Genomic DNA, 23,299 nt, shown 5'->3' on the forward strand with positions numbered 1-23,299 from the left:
TCCTCTGCACACGCTGAATCAGAGACCAAAGGAAGTTTCGCCCATTGTAAGGAGAGACTACAAGTGTTTGTAAGGGGGGGGGGGGGGAAATATTGCTCCTTGTAGATGGAATTTTCCTCGCACGCTCTCTCCCCAGTATTGCAAAACCTGCTGTTCTGCTCGGTATTTGGAAGCTTTGAACGGGGATTGGGGGGGGGGGGGCGGCACACTTAATTCACAATTTGGTTTGGGGCTCAGCCTGGCTCTTGACTACGTCTGACATCTCAATAGCAGGACATTTGAGGCGACTTGGAAGCCCTCCAGTGAAATGACGACATCACTGCCATTCCACCAAAGTGCTTGTTCTACCCAGCCAGGTTTTGCCTCTCCTGCGAAATGTCTGCTTCGTTGGGTTTTGGGTTCAGCCCCGGCCCTCCTCCGACTTGGTCGCATCATCTTCTCTCCCCCCTCCCTCCCAAAAAAACTCAGTTTGAAAGGGGGGGGGGGGGGTGAAGAGAGGTCTGTGTCGTGCGATAGCATTCGGAGAGTTTGCACGGTGAGGTTTTCCTGGCTGCGGTGGTGGGTGTTGTTATCGGGTCAGCATTGCTGCATTAGCCCAACCCAGTAGCTCCTTCTTTCCCACCCGCCGTCCCTGCCTATGAAGCGGCCTCACTCTCTCCCTGTGTATGTGTGTGTGTTAAAGTAGCTGCAAGCAGAGCCTTCTTCCTCCTCCTCCTCTCCACACAGCGCGAGGTGGGCGGGGGTGGAAGGGGGAGGGGCGGGCGCCGCGGCCAATCATAGCGCGGCGGCCGCCCATCAGCGCGCCGATTGGCTGGGGCCCGGCCTCTTCCCCTCTCCCCCCCCCACCGTGTCAATCATGGCCGGGGCCGCCCGCTGATTGGCCCGCGCCATTTGTCAGTCAAAAAAGGGGCCCCTCGAGCCGCCCGCTGTCCACCTACGCGCGATATCCCCCCCCCCCCCCCTTACACACACGCAACACCGACCCCCCCTACATAGATCGGGCGCGCCTTTCGCCCGGAGTACCCCCCAGCCCACCCCCACCCGCAGCACCCGCCTTTCCAGCCCCCCCCCCATCTCCCGTGGAGCCGGGGCCGCCCGCGGGCCGCGTCATCCTTCAAGTAGTTTTATTTTTTGTGTGCTGGATGAGCCCCCGGATGTTGGCGCATGGATATCTCGCCGCCTCTCCAATGTGCTAATGTTGAAGAGGGTAAATATGTCGGCCGCTGGGAATGCATCGGTTACAGTGTAGCTGGCGCCTGTGAGCATCGCGATCGGCTCTAAACCTCGCAAAAGTTTTGCGGCGGCGGCGGTGGGACGGGGGTGGCGGCGGCCGAGGAAGGAGGGAGGGCGGGCAGATCTCTTAAAACTGCCGGGAAAGGGTGGACGCGGCTGCAGCTTCGGCGGTCGTTTGGGCTTCCCTTTCCATTTCATGTTGACTTTCGGACGCCCGGCGAAGAGGTAAACAAACGGCGTGTACTTTTATTTATTGCGAGGGAGCGAGAAAGTTGTGTGCCTCGGTTCTGTGTGTGTGCGCGCGCGCGCCCGCCCTCGGCTATCGGTGTGTGTGTAAAATAAATAAATAAATTTTGTATACGCCAGTTCAAAGATCCGGCCAGGGTTTATAAATCCCCGGGCCAGCAATTGGGAGCGATTGTTAATCGCTCCCCACCACCAACCACTGTTTAAAGTGTTGGGGTTGGAGGAGTGTGTGTGTGGGGTGGGGAGTCTCTCTCTCTGGGAAGAAGTGAATTTGCTGCTTTTTTTTCCCCAAAAAAAAAAAAAATGTCTTTCTGGAAGTTCTTGCAGCCACTCTACTCACTCACTCTTGGAGCGAGGGGCGCACATGCACTAAATTTTTTGTTTGACTCGAATGGTTGGGATTGAATTAGTGGAATGGATTCAGCCTGCGAGAAGCTGAGGTAATGTTGTCTAGCAGGAAACGTTTCTCCCTCAACTCTTCCCCCCCCCCCCCCCCAAATCAGGCACCCCCCCCCCCTTTTTTTATATTTAAAAAAAATGATATCCCGAGTCGAGTTCTCTCAATTTCATCAGGGAATTTTAAAATAAATATATGGATCTGATTTCCCGGGAGCACGAAAAGTGGCCTTGTCCTTTTTTGCACTTCTTGTTGAATGTTTTCTCTCTTTCCACCCCCCCCCCCCCCCAATGGAATAAAATGTAATTCCCCCCCCCCCATCTCACTTTTCACTCGAAGACTGACTGGGCTGTTTTGATTCTCGTGATTTAACGTCGCATCTAATCGAGGGTAGTAAGGCTTGCTTTCCATTTATTTTTTTTAACCTTTCTTTAGGGGTGTTTTAATTTGTCAAAATGAATCCTCAGCAACAGCGAATGGCAGCCATAGGGACGGACAAAGAACTCAGCGACTTGCTGGATTTCAGTGCGGTAAGGATTATGACGGTGTACCATGTATTTGTGACCGATATTTTTCTTTGCAGGATCTCTCTCTCGGTCTCACTCAGTGTAATTACGGGGTAAGAGTAGCTGGTTCGTGTTGCTACTTCGATATTGTAGATTTCCGTGTTTTTTTCTTTGATTATGTAAAAGTATACGACACTTCGGATGTTGGGGGAGTTTCTGGGAAAGCCATTAGCCAGACAGTGGTGATAGTATCAGAAGAGCTTCAGTAAATGTGTATGTACTTGGCAATCTTTTGTTTGGGAGTACTTTTTTTTTTACATAATGTTTAATCCTAAGAATATGTGCTGCAATTTGGTAGTTCCAAATGCAGTCGTTACATGGAACAAATGATGCACTTTGAGACTAGTGGAACTAGTGTGAAAATTGCGAGTTTGGTTGTGGTTTTAATGAATTTACATAACCAAAATATTCTTGTTTTTAAGGGCAAAAAAAACAGGCAGCATTGTTGATCGGCCTGGCTGTACTGGGAGGGAGGGAATGATTTGGCACCCTGTTGTAAAATAATTTTATTCAAATTACACTTTATTCTTTATTTCTTAGATGTTTTCTCCGCCTGCATCTAATGGAAAGAACCGACCAACCACGTTAGGAAGCAACCAGTTTGGAGGAACAGGTACAGTCTGTTCATATTTTATTGTTGGCTGGGTGTTGTATAGATGTGAATGTGGCATTATGGCACAGTTTATATCCTCAGACTCTGGATTTGGTTTTGTGTGGAGATTGGAAAAAGAAAGAAGTAGTTCTAAGTCTTTTTAAATCTATGATCTATATTAAAAATAATTTGCATAGTAATCACAGTTGGGGAACGTGGAATATGGAGTAAGGTATCTTGGAAAGCAGCCGGAGGGTTTTTTACTGAAGTAGTAGAAGTAATGGTTTGCTGAACAAAAAAAAGATAATCATAGGAATTATGTGGCCTTTTTCCTGATAATTTTCCCATGTAATTGGATAAAATCCAACATCAACAGAAATTTTCTCGCTAGATTGTCTCACGTTCCAAATAGTGGCCAAACATCTCTCTCCTAGAAATTGCGTTTTGTTTTTGTATAACTGTGGACATCTTATCTCGTGATTGTCATGCGTTAGATTTTTAAAAAAAGAAATACAATAAGTATATCCTTGCTGGATAAGCCACTGATCTTGTATTAAATATGGTGCATTCCGTGCCTTTATTGGTGGATTTTGTACTTCAACGTCACTGCTAGGATGCAAGATGATTGATCTCCATGTGAATGGTTGCATATTTACAGTGCTAACCATCATGTGTGCATAAAATTGAGATTGGTATTTGGATTAAAAGTAACTACTTAAATATTTAAGACTTAGATAGTTTGTATTTCCACACCATGCAGACTAATGTCATAATTAAGGTGAAGAAAACCTTTTTTTAAAAAAGTGATCACTTTCGCAAAGATGGTGCTGTAAAAATCTACTTGTATAACATATTCGTATAAAAATATTTAATGTTGAGAAAAAATATTGTGCAACAGAGATGTCAGGTTGTCTTTTGAAAGTAGATAATCGCAGACACACAATTTTTATTTTCTGCTGCGAGGAATATTTGAGTGTTTGACTTTAATCACACGCTGGATTTAGATTTATCGTTTACAGGCATGGTGGGGGTGGGTTGGAGAGAAGCAAATAACTTTCTGAGGGCTCACAAACCTCTCCAGTTATATAATGTTGTGGCAACACAATTGAAATAAACCTTCCCACTGGAGACTTTTTATGAAAAAGATGAGAAATCTCATCTTTTGAGTTTTGTAACAACAGAATAATTTTCTGTAAAATATTAAAATATAATCTTAACTAACTATGAATGAATAATCAATCATAACATGTTCACGTCAGTTGAATACCTGTGATGTCATGCTCATTCTCCAACCTTAAAACTTGATGGACGGGATTCTCCAGCCCCCCAGCCACTTGTTTCTCAGAGGCACGGGCCCAGCTGCTTGTCAATGGGATTTCCCATTGAAGCCACCCCATGCCGCTGTGAAACCCGCGGGCGGACGTGTGCTGCCTGTGGGAAAAGTGAAGAGCAAGGACTGGCGAATTCCGACTCGTGTCTTCTCTCTCTCTCTCTCTCTCTCTCTCTCTCTCTCTCTCTCTCTCTCTCTCTGGCCTGTCAAATGCCGACATGGAACAAGATTTGTCCAGCTTTCACAAAAAGAGTCTTTTGCCAGCTCTCCAGCTGGCTACTGAGCCCTGCATCATCTCCACAAGATTCTGCTGATGCCTTGAATCAAAATGGGAACGCTTGAAGAGTTTGTGAAAGCCTGTTGAATCCAGAGATTGAATGAAAATCTTTGGTTCCCTGTACAACATTTGTTATTATATTAAAATATTAAACACTGTAAATTTGAATTCTTACTTTTTAACATTGTAGCTGTGCTTTGAGGTTTTTTGTAGAGGGCAGAATTTTGATGATTTGTTAGCGAGATTAAATTAGTATTTTTAACTTGCAATGCATAATGGTGTGCATCTTATAAGATGGTAGATTGTAGTTTAGTGGTTTTCTGCAATTTTTCACTCCAGACCTTGATTGTAACTTCGGCCATGTTTGGGGAAAAAAACACATTATAAAACCTTCCCTACTTGATTCATGCTTCAGGTCAATTCCTTTGTATTGTGCTGCTTTTCTTAATGGCATTTTGTAAGATAGCTGACCAGAGAAAGTTGAATACCCTTGTTCATTTATCTTTCAGTAACAACTGTTACATTTTCTGATGGGTTGTACTCCATAAAACAATGCAGTAATTACTGGTTTTAGTTGATGCATAAATTACAGGAGACCATTCTGATAAATACAAACATTGTACTGTGTAAACATTGATTTTAAATGTTTTGTGATCCTCATGCAAGACCCAGGTTAAATTACAATTCTTTGTATAATAATCAAACTATGTTTTCGGTAGGCACTGTACTGCTTTCTGTTGGTAATATCACCGAACTTCGCCTCAACCTCCTATCGGCTGCTAAAACCCTCGTCCATGCTTTTGTTACCTTCAGACTTGATTTATTCAAATACATTTCTGGCCAGCCTCCCATCTTCCACACTCCATTAACTTCAGCTGATGCAAAACTCTGCTGCCTATATCCGAACCCACACCAATTTCTGTTCACCCATTACGTTTGTGCTCACTGACCTACATTGGCTCCCAGTTGAGCAAAGCCCTGGAGTTAAAGTTCTCATTCCATGCTTTCAAATGCCTCCACTGCCTTGCTCCTCGTCTCTGTAACCTCCTCCTCCCTACAACCCTTTGAAGTTGCCAACTTTTCCAATTCTGGCCTCTTGTCCACTCCAGCATTGATTACTTCATTTAGCTGCTGTGGCCCTCAACACTGGAATTTCTTCCTTTAAACCTCTCTTCCTTTTGAAGATGCTTGTTAAAACCTTCTTTGACTAAGCTTTAAGTCACCTGCCTGAATATCATCCTATGTGACATGGTGTCAAATGTTGTTTGCTACTGCTCTGTGGGATGTGTTACTACTTTAAAGGTGCTCTGATTGCAAATTGTTATAAGTATAGATTTCGGTGTACACAGTACAGCAGCTGAGTGTGCACCAGTGAGGCTTTGAAATGTGAAAAGCTGGAATGCATAGTACTCCATATTGGCTGTTTGGGGCTATATGATTCTCTGTTTGTGAAATTGGCTCAGTTGGGCAGCTTGTTTTGTTTGTACATGGGTGTAATTTAAATTTTGTGATTTTAATATGTGGCACCATGTTTTCAGAATGGCCTGCATCGTTCTTCATTTACATTTACTTTCATAATTTATGGATATTGTATTTTATAAATGTTCTCTTCAATCTCTATGATGTCAAATAGATGAATGATTGCAATGATGCAGTAGTTTATTTTAAGAAAACATGATTACAACAGAAACTTGGAGGTTTGCTTGTAAAGCTCACAATACATGTTAGGGGAGGAAAATTGAAGTTATGCAGATTTCTGAACCTCCATGAATGCATGCCCAAATGGTTCTGTGCGACCTCTTTTGGAGCTGATGCTTTTTGTGTATTTTTCATCATTGTAAGGTCATCCTGACTTGGTTCCCCTCTTTACCACAGTTAGAAACAAAATATTTATTCAACTTGGGGAAATGAAAGGTGTAGAAATTCTAATTGCAGTACCTTTTTTCATATTAGCACTTCATGGCTGAAATAAATTGTGTTTTTAGAACACAAGTGTGAAGCCTGGAATTACGTTGATGTGGACTACATATAGGTCGATGCGACATTAGTAATATGCTCCTGTGGTCCTTGGTATTACAGGGCTCTTACAATGAGTGATTCCAACAAGTTCTTCAACCACATGAGTGAAAGTCATCAAAACCTGTGAAGTTGAATCACTGGCCAAAATACAGTTCCTGTTTAATATATTTCTGGTGTTTCAGTGGTGACTTTTTGATCTTTCTGCAGTGACCAGCAGTTTTGGTCGTCTTGTGCAGTTTATTGGCATCATCTGAGCTTTTTATTACATGTTAACCATTGCACAAGTTGACTTTTGAATGAGCAATAGCTTCCCGTATGATGGAAAAAATGAATTTTAAAATAATTGTCACATGACTGAAGATTCAGAATTGTTACTAGATTTTCTATATTCATTTGGTGAATGGGCATTTCTGAGGTGTACCTAAAGATTTACATTGGAGTTACTCTGGACTGTCCATATTAAAAGCTGGCACAATCATTGCACAGCATTCTTCCAAAAGTTATCATTTTAAAATGGAAATATTTTGACTTTTTTGGAAGGTTGAACTGTTCGGTCTACTCTACTGTTGATTTAAAAGTAATGGCAAAACTTATTGTTGCATTGATCTGAACTGTGACGGAGAGAGCCGGACACCTTTTAAAAGAGTAATTGTGTATAGGACGCCACCCAAAAGAAAGATGCAAATGTATGCTGACAATATTTACATGGGCTTTAAAATTCAGACATTTTTTTGCCTTATTGCTAGCAACATATGTTTGCAGTCATTGCAAAGGAGCTTGGCACCTACCCCCTCTGACAACCAGTGGCACCTTTAGTGGCTTGGGCTCCATGGTCTGCAATTCCCACCCCATGTGACCCCATTCATTCATTTCCCTTTTAGAACCCACTTTAAAACCCAACTCTTCAACCAAGTTTTTGGTCACCCCCACTCACTCTCTCATTTTGGCTAGCCATCTGTTTTTCCTTGTACCCTTTTGAAGTGCCTGTAAATGTTTTTCTAAGTTAAAAGTCAGTACTGTATAAATACGTGGCTGAGGTTTAAAAAAAAAGTCTGTTTTGGCTCATGTCCTCTTATTTTAATTATGTTGAATACTTCAAAATTTTGAATGAAATTAGCAAGCAAGCTTTTAAGTGGTGTGCATATTTCTATAAACCATAGTTTAGGGGAGGAATCAAGTATGCAACATAGCAGCTTCAAGCTGGGCTTTTTCTGTAGTTGAAAAGAATTAACAGCTGATGGAGTACTCTGTTCTCCAGTTTCTACAGAAACCATGGTTTGTTTGGATGAATTGCTTGTCGTATGGTCTATGTTTAGTTCCTTTGCATTACTATTGGCCTCCTGGCGAGAAATATCCCTGGGTGAAGTTTCAGGAGTAATACAGGGCACTCCCCAGGGGATTCTCTGCACAGGAAATAACAGACAGCGCAGACAAAAAGGCTAATAGTTTCACACTTATCTCATCTAATCACCAGTAACACCTCAATTCAAACCCTTTGTCTGACCCATTTAAGTGATTTTTAAATAAACATTCCTGATGTGTCTCGCGATTACTGTATCACCTCAGCAACTGTTGACTTTCATCCGTTTTCAAAATGTGTGGTGTGAGGAGCATTATGTATTTTGACACAGTCCCCAGTTTCCTAATACTCGAGCTCTACAATTTCTGATTCTGAAAAATTATTTTATCAGAATCCGAAATGTGATGTGAATGTCTTTTCTATGTTCAAGCAACTTCTCCTGTAATCCATTGACTTTGCTAATGCCCTGAAGTCCACCCTATTCATACTGAGGGGTGTATTTCAGGCCATCGGTGGCAACTGAGATATAACTGCAGTCATTTAATGTTGCAAGACTTCTGACTTCAAGCTTTAATACAGTATCATTGGCCTGGTTGAGGTGGGTTGATAGTTCACCCCACCCATAGCCAGAAAAAAACTGATGTCAATATCCTGTTACCATTGCTGCCTCATGTTTGTATATTAGTGCAGAAATATGAAAAGGACAGTTTTATTTACTGAAATTTGAGGCATGTTGTGTATTTAAAAAGAAAAATTGAATTGAGCAACCTTTTGAATCGAGATGTTATCATCATCAAGTTACTGCTGTAAATCGGTAGTAATCTGCTATAGCTGTAATGTGTTTGATTTTCTTTTCAAAGTGGCCTGTTCTGTTCTAGCTTGCACTTAATTCTATCCTCCTATGGTGTTTTTATGTTCAACTTGTATGTTAGGCACTGTACTATATTGAAATGGTGTTTACTGGTGTTTTTGTTCAGAAACCATCTTAACATGACTGCTGTTGAGAGGAACTTTAAAACTAGGTCTGTATTAGAGAAACACTTCTATTGTTTTCGGGGTCTGGTTTATTATCTGTATTATGTTGCTGTTTCCTCCCATTTGACCACTGAGCTAAATTTGATGATCTTATCGTTCCTTTTTTTTTATCTTAACATGTGAAGTTGAAGCAAGAAATTCTCAAAAGGCTGAGATACAAAACGAAAAAGCATGAACTAACTACCTGCACTTCAACAGTGCCGAAACATTTACTCTTTACTTCAGCAAACACATTAGGCACCATTAATGTGTTACAGTATCCCATAATGTGTTTATGTTGCAGTTGTACACCAGGCACTGTCTGTGAGTCGTACCTGCTTTTAGAACTTGTGCGAGCCAGCAGCACTGATTTACACTGCTGTCAGGAGAAAGCAGAACTCTGCCAAATGGCACCTGAATGCTGATGACAGTTTTAATGTTCTTCCCTGTTAGAAAATAACTGATGGTTAAAAAAGTGAAAGTAATTCATTGGGTCACCTGGGAACTTTGACAGACTTCAAAGTTAACATAGTTTACTGATATATCATCAATTTTCTTGCTGATTGAGAAATATTGCACATTTATGCTGAAACCCCTGGATTTTTTTGTCATAAATGATGCGGTAGAGGTTAGCCTTACTGTAAAATAGATTGTCCGTAGACGCGGAGAGAATGCAATAGGTGGCTTCAGACAAATTACAACTTTAGTCGTAGCTGATGTACTTTGGAAATGCTTAAGCCTGACTCTGAAGTTAATGTGCACATCTCTAAACTCTTTTTTTTAAAAAACAAGACATAATTGTTCATTGAAAAAATAAGCTTGTAACATACTCTAACTTTCACACCTCCTTTGTTTCTAGATTTTCATTTGCAGTGGCTTAAACCTGTAAAATGGTGGTTGGCAAAGAAAAATGCCTGTATTGGGATAGGTTCAAGACGTTTCAACATGTTTGAACTAGGACTGTGTCCCCATTGTTAGAATATTTTAAAATGGGCCTCCAGACTTCCTGGTTCTTTATTCAAAAAAGGTACCTCCACAGAATTAATCTTCCTGACTACCCAAAACACTTGCTGAATTCTGAGTAAACAGGAACAATGGGATCTATTTATCATTTGTAAGCTTTTTCCTGGTTTTATGTTGGCTATAAATAGTTTTTCAAGACTTTGGTTTAGGTTTATTGTTAACTTAGAAAACTAAATGACATTCTCAAGGATGTGGAGAAATAAATGATAAGTATGTTCAAATATGAATGATGTGTGCAGATTTCAAATACATGTTTTGAAGATTATTTTGTTGGGTTGTATTGGACTGTTTAAATTGATCATCTGTTTGCTTCAGTAGCCTTATAACATCATTGTATTAAAGTCATCCCTGAAGTTTAAAGGGCTACAATGTCATTGTGTTGAAGTTGAAGCCATTTCTTTTCTCTTGCACACCAATCCTTTTTAATTAAGTATGTGCATCTTTCAATTGTTATATTTATTTTGCATCTGTACGGATTCATAAGGTATTGAATAACTTGTTATTGCAGAAATTAATGAGTAACCTTTGGCACCTTTTCCAGTTGATGCATGCGTCCAGATACAGGCATTGTTTTTAGAAGTGAACTGAATTTTTATTGGCTTGGTTCCACCCTTGCTCCCACAACCTTGGACATTGCTTCAAAGAAGGCTGTCCAGTACCCGACAGGTCTGGGGCATGCCCAGAACATGTGTCTGTGGGTGGCCGGGCCTCTCTGGCACCGTTCACACGTCCTCCACCTCCGAGAAGTACTTGCTCATTCGGGTTCTGGTCATGCATCACTTTCAGTTGCATGGGGCTTAGCCTTGCGCAAGTGGAGGTGTAGTTGGCCCTGTTCAATGCTTCACTCCAGCATCCCCACCCTATTTAATCCCTAGTTCTTCCTCCCATTTTTCCTGTGTCTCGTCCAGTGGGGAGTGTGCCCTGCAGTCATCTGTGCAGGTCCCTGCAGTTCTCCCCCTCCTCTTCCCTCGCCCATCCAAATTGCCCAGTAGCTCCTCTAACATTGAATGTCTCGGCGTCCGTGGGTATGTTGCCGTCTCCTTGTGCAGTATGTTGTCGTCTCCTTGTGGAGACTATCTTTCTTGAAGTAAAAAGCGTTTTTTAAAATAAATGTTCGAAAATGAGTATAGTAAAAGCAGCTCAAGATTAAACTGATTTAATTTGCCATTCCCATTATAGTTAAACTAGGTTTGTTTTACCACTGGTTCCTGATGAATTGGTGTCATGTAATCAGCAACAATCTTAAAGTGAATGGGGCATGGTGGGCTGTGTAGGAAATCCTTTTGTTTTTCTTTGAAACCACAATTTTCAGGGGTGAGACCTTTGCACGTGTGGTTAAGCTGTCAGACCTGCTGTGAGTCCAGTATTTTCTTTTTTTGTTGGTAAGTTGATGTTGAGGTTGCCAGGACTTGTGCCCTGGCAACCTATGGAACTAACGTGGCATGAAACCAGTGTAACATCAGTCTAATACTAATTTTTAATGTCTCTCGACCGTTTTTTATTGTGTATTTATTATTGACCTGATCATTTCCCAGTGTTGACTGCTGGGAGCACTGAACATGGAGGCTTCATTCCTGTAGAGCCACTGACTGGATAGCTTGCTCTGACAATAAGCTGTGTTGCCTTTAGGTTGAAATGCCCAGGGATGTATGTCCATTGAAGAAAAACTTGAAAGACTTCAACCAGCAGCTAAAAAATGGCTCTGAACTTGGGCCATTCAGCTAAATCATTATAAACTTTTTTAGAAAAAGAATTGGGATGGGAGGTAAGAATAGCACTTGGTGCTAGTAAATAGCAAGTTCACATTTTGTACACTTATCGTGTGTTAAATAATAGTAACATGTGGCAAGCCAGTAAACTTGCTACTCAACCTCTAGCCCCTCGACATTTTTTGCCCCTCCCCTTTTTGCTCCATTATAATCTTCAGCTCACCATTTGCAATGCTATGGGGAGTCTATTGTCCAAATATTTAAAATGTGTTGGGATACAGTTAACAGTAATAAAGATAATTTGATGTTAGGAACTGCTTTGTTTCTGCAGTGAGGGTTTGTACCAGCATCACGGAGCTGAAAGTTTAAATCTCGGCTTCAACAATCTGGAGATGCTGGTGGCTTAAGAGTTCAAAGGGGCAGGGACTGAGTTTTCAATTTTTAGACATTACATTATCCCTTGATACTTGCACCTTGCAATGCTGTGCAAACACATGACCAGAAAATAATAGCTGGTTCATTGTTATGTCCCACATATTGAACTTTGCTTGCATTGCTTACGCATCCCAATATATACAGATCCCACCACAAGAGTTGTGTAATCTCCTCGGAGAGCTGGAAAAACACAGATGAATGTGGGGGTGGTGGGGGGAGGGGTCTCCAGATTGGGTGGAAATGGGTCTAGCTCTCAGAATGAATTTTAGTGAGTCAGTGTTCGCTGCAGAAATTGACTGCCTGTTTCACAGGGCCACTGTTTCCTTGAACGTGCAACAACAATTATTGTGTGAGAAATGATTGTACAAATTTGCTAGCAGTCCTATTAAACATTTGGGGGTGTGGGGGTCAACTCAGGGTTTTTAAAGTTTATGCTTTTGTGGCCGTCTTTAGACATGACAGCCAGTTGTAGAGCAGCCTCACTAACTTAAGTGGGAATACACACACTGACCAATACCAGTGATTTAAGACTTTCGGTGGAGTCCACGTGACACAGCTCAACATTTGCTGCCCATTCTTCATCCTTGAAATCATCAATTTAATCAGTGCCTGGAACCACAACAAGTTGAAGGTTTGGTGTATCAAACACAGAAATGCTCAGTAGTCAGCAGATTGGTCTAGTATATTTGTGCATTTTTATTCTTGCTGTAATAATCATGCAGCCTGAAAGAGACTGATGGCATAAATGACCTCCAACAACCTGTCTGTAAATCAGTGAAAACTAAAATTACAGTCACTGGGTTTAGAGCTCTGATAGGTGGTTCGAAAGATTTATTGGAATGTAGCTAAAATATGTACTTGTAAATGGAAAACTGTTAAGTTCTTAGGAAAACTGTAGCTACACGAAGAGAAAGCTCTTCTATTCCAGTAAATTGCATTATTCAGTTTGCAATGTGAAACCAAAGGTGGGGGTGGGTGGGGGCAGAGGTGGGAAAGGTCAGCAATGCCAAAAATAAATAAATTTTAAAGAAATCTCATTATTTGCAAGACGAAATGGAGGGGAAAATACACAGGCCCACTTGCCTGCATTTTATTATTTTTTGATCTACAGTTAAAATTTGTTTTGTGTTTAGCACATTAAATTAATTCTGAATCTACAGTTCAATGTTTTGAATGAGGGTGATAAATATGCAGTTTAGAACTAAAAGTAACTGGTTCCATTGACACTACTGACCAAAACCTAGTGAAGTATACAGCAAGATCTCTTGTCAAGTAAAAGGTAATATTTATATATGATGTAATCTGCATTTTAACTATTTCAAGTTGTACTATAAATTGCAAGGTTAATTTTGAAGGTTCAAGATCAGTCTTCAAAATCATTTGGTCGTCTTTGTTTTGTCTATGCTGTGCATGTAAGTGGAGTGGTAAAGGCATGTGATTCTTTTTCCTCAGTCTGCATACTGTGATGGATGATGTACATTTTCTATTGTTGATCCTTAGACATTGGTTGGAAAGAAGTCTGCAAAAACCTGTTCTATAATCTCTCCGTGGTGCAGCCAGAAGTAAATGGATGTGTATGACCTATGTGAAAACCCAGAATAGGATTGATTAGTGCAGTAAAGTAAATAAATGTATCTGAACAAAATAAGGTGCTTAACATATTATGTGGCTTATTTATTGTAGATCACCAGTAAGTGGAAATCTTTCATTTAGTCTTGCATGAAATAAGTTGTGTTTTGTGTGTTTGCATGGATGTATACTTAACCGTTTTTTTTTGTTTTGGAAAAACACACCTGTGTTTAAGTGTATTTGACCCTGTATTGCCACCTCTCGGAGTTTAGATTGTATGTTATGACTAGGTTCAATGTAAGTAAGTTCTGGCTGAAAGCAGACTTTTTAGATTGTCTTCATGTTTGGTTTGAGCTGCTCTAAAATGCACACGTAAGTGAAGCATAGGACGTGTGCTTTCACGAGTGGGTATTAAATCAAGCGGGGATTCAATAAGTTGTCACTGATCGACTTTGATTTTTAACACTTGTGTCCTGCATTTTGACGGATTAATCTGTGGCTGAGAAAGACCCAGTGGCTTTGGGGGTTTAGTGGTGGCAAATTGCAGTTACCGCCCCCTCATGTGGTTTGAACTCTCTTGCAGCTATCAGATAATGAATGAATACCATTCCATTTTGCTTGCTTGCATTTATGTTTGGTTGGCTTGTAACACAGCTGCAAGAATTGGTTTATGAATTTGATAGTTTCATTAGCGTTCAGGGGAAATACAGCTTTTAAAAAGAAGAGTGAGATTTCCATATTTTTCTTTTGGCATAGTTTTGATGCTCGTTGGACCAAGTGTGTTGGGTAATGATGGTTCTGGATTTGGAGTAAAGTACTTCATTATTTGTAGTTACGGAATTACTCTCAGTTCCGGGAGAAGAGAAGAGAGATCTGCTTGGGGCATAATTTCAATATCTTCAGAACAGATTTTGATGCTGGCAAAAATCGAAAAATATCAAGTTGTGTTTATTATGAATGGAAATTCAAGTCATCAAATCTAAACACGGCCTCGAGTGTGCAGCTACAACGGATAAATAATGAACAATACTTAAGTCCAAATAGAAATTGATTTCAGTAAACATGCTTATTGGCTAGGTTTAGGCTGATTTCTGGAACTGTCTACTGATTTGAGCATACAAGGTTGGTTCCATCAACTAATACTGTTTCTGTAGTGATGGGGTAAAAAGCAATTGCTGTGTGCTCATGTAACAAGTGTTCTGAGTGTCACCTTCTGTAATCAGTGCTAAAATTAACTAAATGCTACAGAAATGCCGATACTGACAATACGCTGAATCAACCAGAGGGCAAGAATTACTTGGAGTGTGTTTTTAGTTGCACACAGTTTTAATAGAAGTATCTGAATTCCACTCTACCTGGACTTTTCAATCCAACATATATTTTACAGACAGAAAGGAGTAAAATATTTTGCTGCTGTTAATTTGTTTTCTCTCTTCCTCTCCCCATTTATGTATTTCTTTTTAAATTGCAGAGGAAATCTGTAGGCTTGTTCAGTCTGTCATATTCATAATATTGAAAGTGTGTACTTTAACCAATTCTTGCAATCCAGCAGTATGTGTAAACATACTGTAACAGATGATCAGAGGGTTAGATAGGGTGGACAGCGAGAGCCTTCTCCCGCGGATGGAAATGGCTAGCACGAGGGGACATAGCCGTAAACTGAGGGGTAATAGATATAGGACAGAGGTAGGTTCTTTACGCAAAGAGTAGTGAGGCCGTGGAATGCCCTACCTGCTACAGTAGTGAACTCGCCAACATTGAGGGCATTTAAAAGTTTATTGGATAAACATATGGATGATAATGGTATAGTGTAGGTTAGATGGCTTTTGTTTCGGTGCAACATCGTGGGCCGAAGGGCCTGTACTGCGCTGTATTGTTCTATGTTCTATGCAAAGATCATGTGTTTCCTCAGTGTATGTCCATTGCAAAAGGGTGTCCTAGTAATGCGTTCCTTGGACTGATTGACTTTTTGTTAAATGTAATTTTATTTTTCTATTAAGAATGAAGAGTTTGATATGAAGGCTTCACTATTAGATGGAAGTAATTACTTGTGATTAGCTTTAGGTTCGAAGCAAGATATACAACTGCAGATAGCAAGCTGGGCCTTCAGAACATTTTCACTGACTGCATGTAAAAATGTGTGGTTATTTTTCAATTAACTAAAGTTGATCTTTGGGTCACCTTGTTTTCGAACTCCCAAGCTTAAAGTTGAGATCAGTGATAAATTTGAAATGTGCTTTCTAAGTTGACCATCCTAACACAACTTGGGTTTTCAGATCTTTACTAATGTAATGCTGGTAGCTCCTGCAAGTACAGGTATCTCAAATCTGGCTGTCTGAAAATCACACCGTTTTATAAGCCGCCTTTCATTAATCGTTATTTAACAAATAAAATAATTACTGGAACAGTTCGACAAAGGTACTGCAGTGGTGCACCGGACTAGTTGTTGGCTTTGTGCAATAGTCTTTTTCTGTACACCCTTGGCCCCTAAGACGAGTCAGCCTTACTTTGTTGTTGTTTTTTCCGGATGTTATTTCTTGACTTGCATAATTTAAAAGAAACTTTGATATAAAGAAATTTAATCACTTAATTCAAAGGGAGACACATGAAATCGAGGTTTTGACTTTTTAAAAAAAAAAAAATCCAAATTCTGGCCATAACTACCCAGGTTGCTCATTTTTTAAAATAGTATATTTATTGAAGTTTTACATTTTAACAAAATGCAATAAAACCACAGGAATGCTACGGCTCAGCAAGACAAAAATAAGTCTCAACAAACATGGATAGAGAGGGCAACGGGGGAACAGCAATATAGCTGGCTCAATACAATCATTAGACTCAACCAGATACCTCTCATCTATACACATCACCAGAGAACAAGGGAGAAAAGGATAACGCCATGAGAACATGGCAAAATGATGCACACCTTCCCACGCGGTGATTGCTCATAACGACCACAAGAGTTCAGGACAAATTTTTCACGCCATGTTCAGACCAGCACACCTCCCTCAACTCCAGCACCAGCAACTCCAGAAGTATCAGTGACACATTGCAACCTCCTCCCTTCAGATAACAGACCCATCTATACCTCTGCAGGAATCAATCGTGGATTCTTTATACCCACCATAACAGAAAAGGAAAAATACATAGAAAACACACAAAAACCCAGTTCTAAAAGGATGTTATACCTATACCAGACAGTGCAACATAACCCAACTTCAGGCACAGAATACAACAATCATTGTTCACATTTACCAAGGGAGGACCGAAAGCTATATATTTGGATTATGGTCTGTGCCAAGAGTGCCTCCCATCAACTTAAATCGAAACAGGATTTTTTTAAAAGCGGGGTTGGGTACTGGGGGCATAAGGTCACCGGTTAAGAGAGGGCCAAAACCCAGCCAAGGGTCCATATTCCTCCGGCGCCTTCCTAACCACCGATTTAATGAAAAGGAAAAACTACTCATTCCGACAAGGGGACGTCCCAACCATACTGGGGGCAATAAGATAAACAACCAGAGTACAGGATTCTGCTCAACCCCAGGCCCTCTTGCACAAAGGAGTCTGTGAACCAAAGATATTCAAACACATCAAAATAGAAAACCTGCATCTCAGGGCGCCTCCTAATAAATGCCTTCGAGAAGGGACTCCCAAGCGCAAGGGGGCAACAGGATGCCAGCCACCGGACCTGGCCGAGTCTAGCACACTCTGACAACACGAGTCAGGACACTCATCACACACCGCACCAGCTACAAACCGGAGAGACCCACCACCGAAGAAAAGACACTCTGGAAACCACTATGTAAGACCACTTAAAATCATAGAATCATTACAGTGCAGAAGGAGGCCGTTTAGATCATCAAATCTTCACCAACCCTCTGAAAGAGCGCCCTATCCAGGCCCATGCCCCCACCCTATCCCAGTAACCCCACTTAACCTTTTGGACACGAAGAGGCAATTTAGCATCTAATCCTGTCATCCACCTAACCTGCAGATCCTTGGACTGTGGGAGGAAACTAAAGCATCCGGATGAAACCCACGCAGACACTGGGAAACGTAAAAACTCCACAGAGACAGTGATCCAAGGCTGGAATTGTACCCAACTCCCTGGAGCTGTGAGGCAGCAGTGCTAACTACTGCCACCATGCAGCCCTTGGAGGAGGGTGATCATCAACTCCAAGCTTTTCCCCAAACCGACGATGGACTCCAACAACATAGAGCACAGAATTATAGACTCTCATTTCAATAATTCGAACAAGGATTAAGCATCCCCACCTGGTGTGCACCTCTACTCATTTCCCTCCAATAGCTCTTTTTAAAAATATAAACACTGAAGAATTGGAAGGAATGCAGTCCTCCCCAGGATATATGATCTGCCCCAGCCTTCGAAGGAGACTAGCATGGATTCTCAAAATTCAAAATATTAGAAAAAGCAAAATAAAAATCCGATACCATTAGCTCGAACTAGGGGCTATCCTCCATCCTAGTGAGGACTTGACTAACCCTGCCACCCACCTCCACACAAGCACCCTGCCAAGGCTCCACTGATCTTCAATATAAATGAGATATGGGATATCTAAAATGCACTCACTTCTCATTGCAAGAATTACAGCACATTTAAAACAACAGGAGCAAGATTGTGCACAAACCGCATTACATTACCGACTGATTTTTTGCTAAAACAGGATAACTGATGTCCTTTGCCCTCATGATCACATCTCGCCCACCCTTGCTAGGAGAAAAGACAGCAAAAAGGAAGCAAAGCCCAGGATTATTGATGAACTGCAGGATAATAACACCATCTATGTACGTGGAACGACCAAAGCTATCGTCTAACAATCCTCAGGATCTCCAATTTCATCAAATGAAATGAAGGGGGAGATTTGTTAGTGCTCTTTGGGGGGGTTTAAACTAATGCAGCAGGGGCATGGGAACCTGGATTGTAGTTTTAGGGTAAGGGAGAATGAGAGTACAGAGGTCAGGAGCTCAGATTTGACATCGCAGGAGGGGGCCAGTGTTCAGGTAGGTGGTTTGAAGTGTGTCTACTTCAATGCCAGGAGTATACGAAATAAGGTAGGGGAACTGGCAGCATGGGTTGGTACCTGGGACTTCGATGTTGTGGCCATTTCGGAGACATGGATAGAGCAGGGACAGGAATGGATGTTGCAGGTTCCGGGGTTTAGGTGTTTTAGTAAGCTCAGAGAAGGAGGCAAAAGAGGGGGAGGTGTGGCGCTGCTAGTCAAGAACAGTATTACGGTGGCGGAGAGGATGCTAGATGGGGACTCATCTTCCGAGGTAGTATGGGCTGAGGTTAGAAACATGAAAGGAGAGGCCACACTGTTGGGAGTCTTCTATAGGCCTCCAAATAGTTCTAGGGATGTAGAGGAAAGGATGGCGAGGATGATCCTGGATAAGAGCGAAAGTAACAGGGTAGTTATTATGGGAGACTTTAACTTTCCAAATATTGACTGGAAAAGATATAGTTCGAGTACATTAGATGGGTCGTTTTTTGTACAGTGTGTGCAGGAGGGTTTCCTGACACAGTTTGTTGACAGGCCAACAAGAGGCGAGGCCACTTTGGATTTGGTTTTGGGTAATGAACTAGGCCAGGTGTTGGATTTGGAGGTAGGTGAGCACTTTGGGGACAGTGACCACAATTCGGTGACGTTTACGTTAATGATGGAAAGGGATAAGTATACACCGCAGGGCAAGAGTTATAGTTGGGGGAAGGGAAATTATGATGCCATTAGATGTGACTTGGGGGGGGAATAAGGTGGAGAAGTAGGCTGCAAGTGTTGGACACACTGGATAAGTGGAGCTTGTTCAAGGATCAGCTACTGCGTGTTCTTGATAAGTATGTACCGGTCAGGCAGGGAGGAAGGTGCTGAGCGAGGGAACCGTGGTTTACCAAAGAAGTGGAATCTCTTGTTAAGAGGAAGAAGGAGGCCTATGTGAAGATGAGGTGTGAAGTTTCAGTTGGGGCGATGGATAGTTACAAGGTAGCGAGGAAGGATCTAAAGAGAGAGCTAAGACGAGCAAGGAGGGGACATGAGAAGTATTTGGCAGGAAGGATCAAGGAAAACCCAAAAGCTTTCTATAGGTATGTCAGGAATAAGCGAATGACTAGGGAAAGAGTAGGACCAGTCAAGGACAGGGATGGGAAGTTGTGTGTAGAGTCTGAAGAGATAGGCGAGATACTAAATGAATATTTTTCGTCAGTATTCACTCAGGAAAAAGATAATGTTGTGGAGGAGAATGCTGAGCTCCAGGTAAATAGATTAGATGGCATTGAGGTACGTAGGGAAGAGGTGTTGGCAATTCTGGACAGGCTGAAAATAGATAAGTCCCCGGGACCTGATGGGATTTATCCTAGGATTCTCTGGGAGGCCAGGGAAGAGATTGCTGGACCATTGGCTTTGATTTTTATGTCATCATTGGCTACAGCAATAGTGCCAGAGGACTGGAGGATAGCAAATGTGGTCCCTTTGTTCAAAAAGGGGAGCAGAGACAACCCCGGCAACTATAGACCGGTGAGCCTCACGTCTGTAGTGGGTAAAGTCTTGGAGGGGATTATAAGAGACAAGATTTATAATCATCTCGATAGGAATAATATGATCAGGGATAGTCAGCATGGCTTTGTGAAGGGTAGGTCATGCCTCACAAACCTTATTGAGTTCTTTGAGAAGGTGACTGAACAGGTAGATGAGGGTAGAGCAGTTGATGTGGTGTATATGGATTTCAGCAAAGCGTTTGATAAGGTTCCCCACGGTAGGCTATTGCAGAAAATACGGAGGCTGGGGATTGAGGGTGATTTAGAGATGTGGATCAGAAATTGGCTAGCTGAAAGAAGACAGAGGGTGGTGGTTGATGGGAAATGTTCAGAATGGAGTAGTCACAAGTGGAGTACCACAAGGATCTGTTCTGGGGCCGTTGCTGTCATTTTTATCAATGACCTAGAGGAAGGCGCAGAAGGGTGGGTGAGTAAATTTGCAGACGATACTAAAGTCGGTGGTGTTGTCGATAGTGTGGAAGGATGTAGCAGGTTACAGAGGGATATAGATAAGCTGCAGAGCTGGGCTGAGAGGTGGCAAATGGAGTTTAATGTAGAGAAGTGTGAGGTGATTCACTTTGGAAGGAATAACAGGAATGTGGAATATTTGGCTAATGGTAAAGTTCTTGAAAGTGTGGATGAGCAGAGGGATCTAGGTGTCCATGTACATAGATCCCTGAAAGTTGCCACCCAGGTTGATAGGGTTGTGAAGAAGGCCTATGGAGTGTTGGCCTTTATTGGTAGAGGGATTGAGTTCCGGAGTCGGGAGGTCATGTTGCAGCTGTACAGAACTCTGGTACGGCCGCATTTGGAGTATTGCGTACAGTTCTGGTCACTGCATTATAGGAAGGACGTGGAGGCTTTGGAGCGGGTGCAGAGGAGATTTACCAGGATGTTGCCTGGTATGGAGGGAAAATCTTGTGAGGAAAGGCTGATGGACTTGAGGTTGTTTTTGTTGGAGAGAAGAAGGTTAAGAGGAGACTTAATAGAGGCATACAAAATGATCAGGGGGTTGGATAGGGTGGACAGTGAGAGCCTTCTCCCGCGGATGGAAATGGCTGGCACGAGGGGACATAGCTTTAAACTGAGGGGTAATAGATATAGGTCAGAGGTAGGTTCTTTACGCAAATAGTGAGGCCGTGGAATGCCCTACCTGCTACAGTAGTGAACTCGCCAACATTGAGGGCATTTAAAAGTTTGTTGGATAAACATGGATGATAATGGTATAGTGTAGGTTAGATGGCTTTTGTTTCGGTGCAACATCGTGGGCCGAAGGGCCTGTACTGCGCTGTATTGTTCTATGTTCTTCACCAATGCCCAGTCAACTAGGAACTTGAGCCCCAGCCGGGCGGATAATTTTACACGACCTGCCACTTCTAGCCCCCCACGTCGAGCATCGAGAACCCAATAATATAAGACCAGTGGTCGGGGGCCGCAACCGATCCAGGCCTCGGAGACTGAATGCAATGTACTCCGTCAAACCTTCTGCACCCAGACTCCAAATCAAGACTACCCCCCCCCCCGGTTGTTAGTTTTGAAATGCTGTACCTGCATGCCATTATTGATCTGGAATTACTTTATATGTAATTTTTGTGCAGATGTTTCTCTTATACTGTCTATATTGAACAATCTTCAAATAGGCATAAGCAGAAACTAAATCTGGCATAAAATACACAACCCCAACAATGTGACAACCCGATTGCAAAATAATACCCCTTATTGTAATACATTTTTAGTTTCCCACGCTAATGGTTGTTGTAGACTAACTTGGTATGTCTGCCAATTTAATGCCACATTAATGCTGAATTATGGATAGTTGTGTTGTGGACTCGTGCCTACTAGGAACAGATTTAGAGTGCCAAAACTAGTTAATCTTGGGATGATTCTTTTGTTGACTTTATCTCAACCATGTTTGCTGGACTAAACTTAAACTAAAGAATGGTTTCAATTCCAGTGTGCAAGCCCCTCCATTCTTCATCACAAAATTGAACTATCCCGGATCAGCTGATGACTGAGACTTTTTTTGCCTCTGGTATTCATGGGTATTGGGGCAGCTCCTTGTACTTCGATTAAAGCCAAAATAACTGAGGTGCCATATTGTACCATCAGAGAATGATGATATTGAAACAGCGTCTTTTGGAAGCTCAGCACTGTTGGGGTTGCCGTCTCTCAGGGCAGACATTAAGTCGAGGCCACATCTGTCTGATCGGGTGGATGTAAAAGATCCCATGACTTAAAAAGTGGAAGAGTTATCCCTGGTGAGCTGACCTATACTTATCCCTCAGTCAACATTGCAAAAACCCAAATTATCTGGTTGTCATCGCATTGCTGTTTTGTGTGGGTTTGCTGTGCACAAATTAGTTTTCCTACACTACAATAGTGATTGCTCAAAAGTACTTTAATTGGCTATAGAACACCTTGAGGCATCTGGTGTTTGTGAAGAGCATTATACAGATGCAGACTGAATCATAGATTATCATAGAACTTACAGTGCAGAGGGAGGCCATTCGACCCATTGAGTCTGCACCGGCTCTTGGAAAGAGCACCCTACCCAAGGTCAACACCGCCACCCTATCCCCATAACCCAGTAACCCCACCCAACACTAAGGGCAATTTTGGACATTAAGGGCAATTTATCATGGCCAGTCCACCTAACCTGCACATCTTTGGACTGTGGGAGGAAACCGGAGCACCCGGAGGAAACCCACGCGCACACACTGGGAGGACATGCAGACTCTGCACAGACAGTGACCCAAGCTGGAATCGAACCTGGGACCCTGGAGCTGTGAAGCAATTGTGCTATCCACAAGGCTACCGTGCTGCCCAAATCCATGGTGGTTCCCTAGGTTAATTGGGGTAGGGAGCTAGATTTGACAAGGATTTATTCTGTATTCTTTAGACTTTACACAGCTTTATCTTGGCCAAGGTGTTTTGTTCAAACTTGTTGTCTAGATGGGTACCACTCTTTCCTCTCAAATATTTGATGGTTCACACTCCATTGCAGTAGCTTGAATATATACTTCAAGCAGACGCTATGGT

General features: G+C 42.1%; 1 protein-coding gene across 14 annotated transcripts in view; it reads left to right on the plus strand.

Moving 5' to 3' along the window:
* The first annotated feature begins 1,034 nt into the window (after positions 1 to 1,034).
* The window catches only part of LOC140395092 (transcription factor E2-alpha-like), a 194,826-nt gene continuing 172,561 nt past the window's right edge, over positions 1,035 to 23,299 (plus strand). For 6 of the 14 annotated variants that reach the window (XM_072482485.1, XM_072482490.1, XM_072482499.1 and 3 more), the window contains exons 1-3: positions 1,216 to 1,458; positions 2,312 to 2,406; positions 2,983 to 3,055. In XM_072482485.1, coding sequence (XP_072338586.1) covers positions 2,332 to 2,406; positions 2,983 to 3,055 — 148 coding nt within the window. In that variant the 5' untranslated portion in view covers positions 1,216 to 1,458; positions 2,312 to 2,331. The other 8 variants (XM_072482489.1, XM_072482500.1, XM_072482486.1 and 5 more) reach the window with 7 other exon arrangements.

Source organism: Scyliorhinus torazame, chromosome 18 (assembly GCF_047496885.1).
Source record: "Scyliorhinus torazame isolate Kashiwa2021f chromosome 18, sScyTor2.1, whole genome shotgun sequence".
Taxonomy (NCBI): Eukaryota; Metazoa; Chordata; class Chondrichthyes; order Carcharhiniformes; family Scyliorhinidae; genus Scyliorhinus; species Scyliorhinus torazame.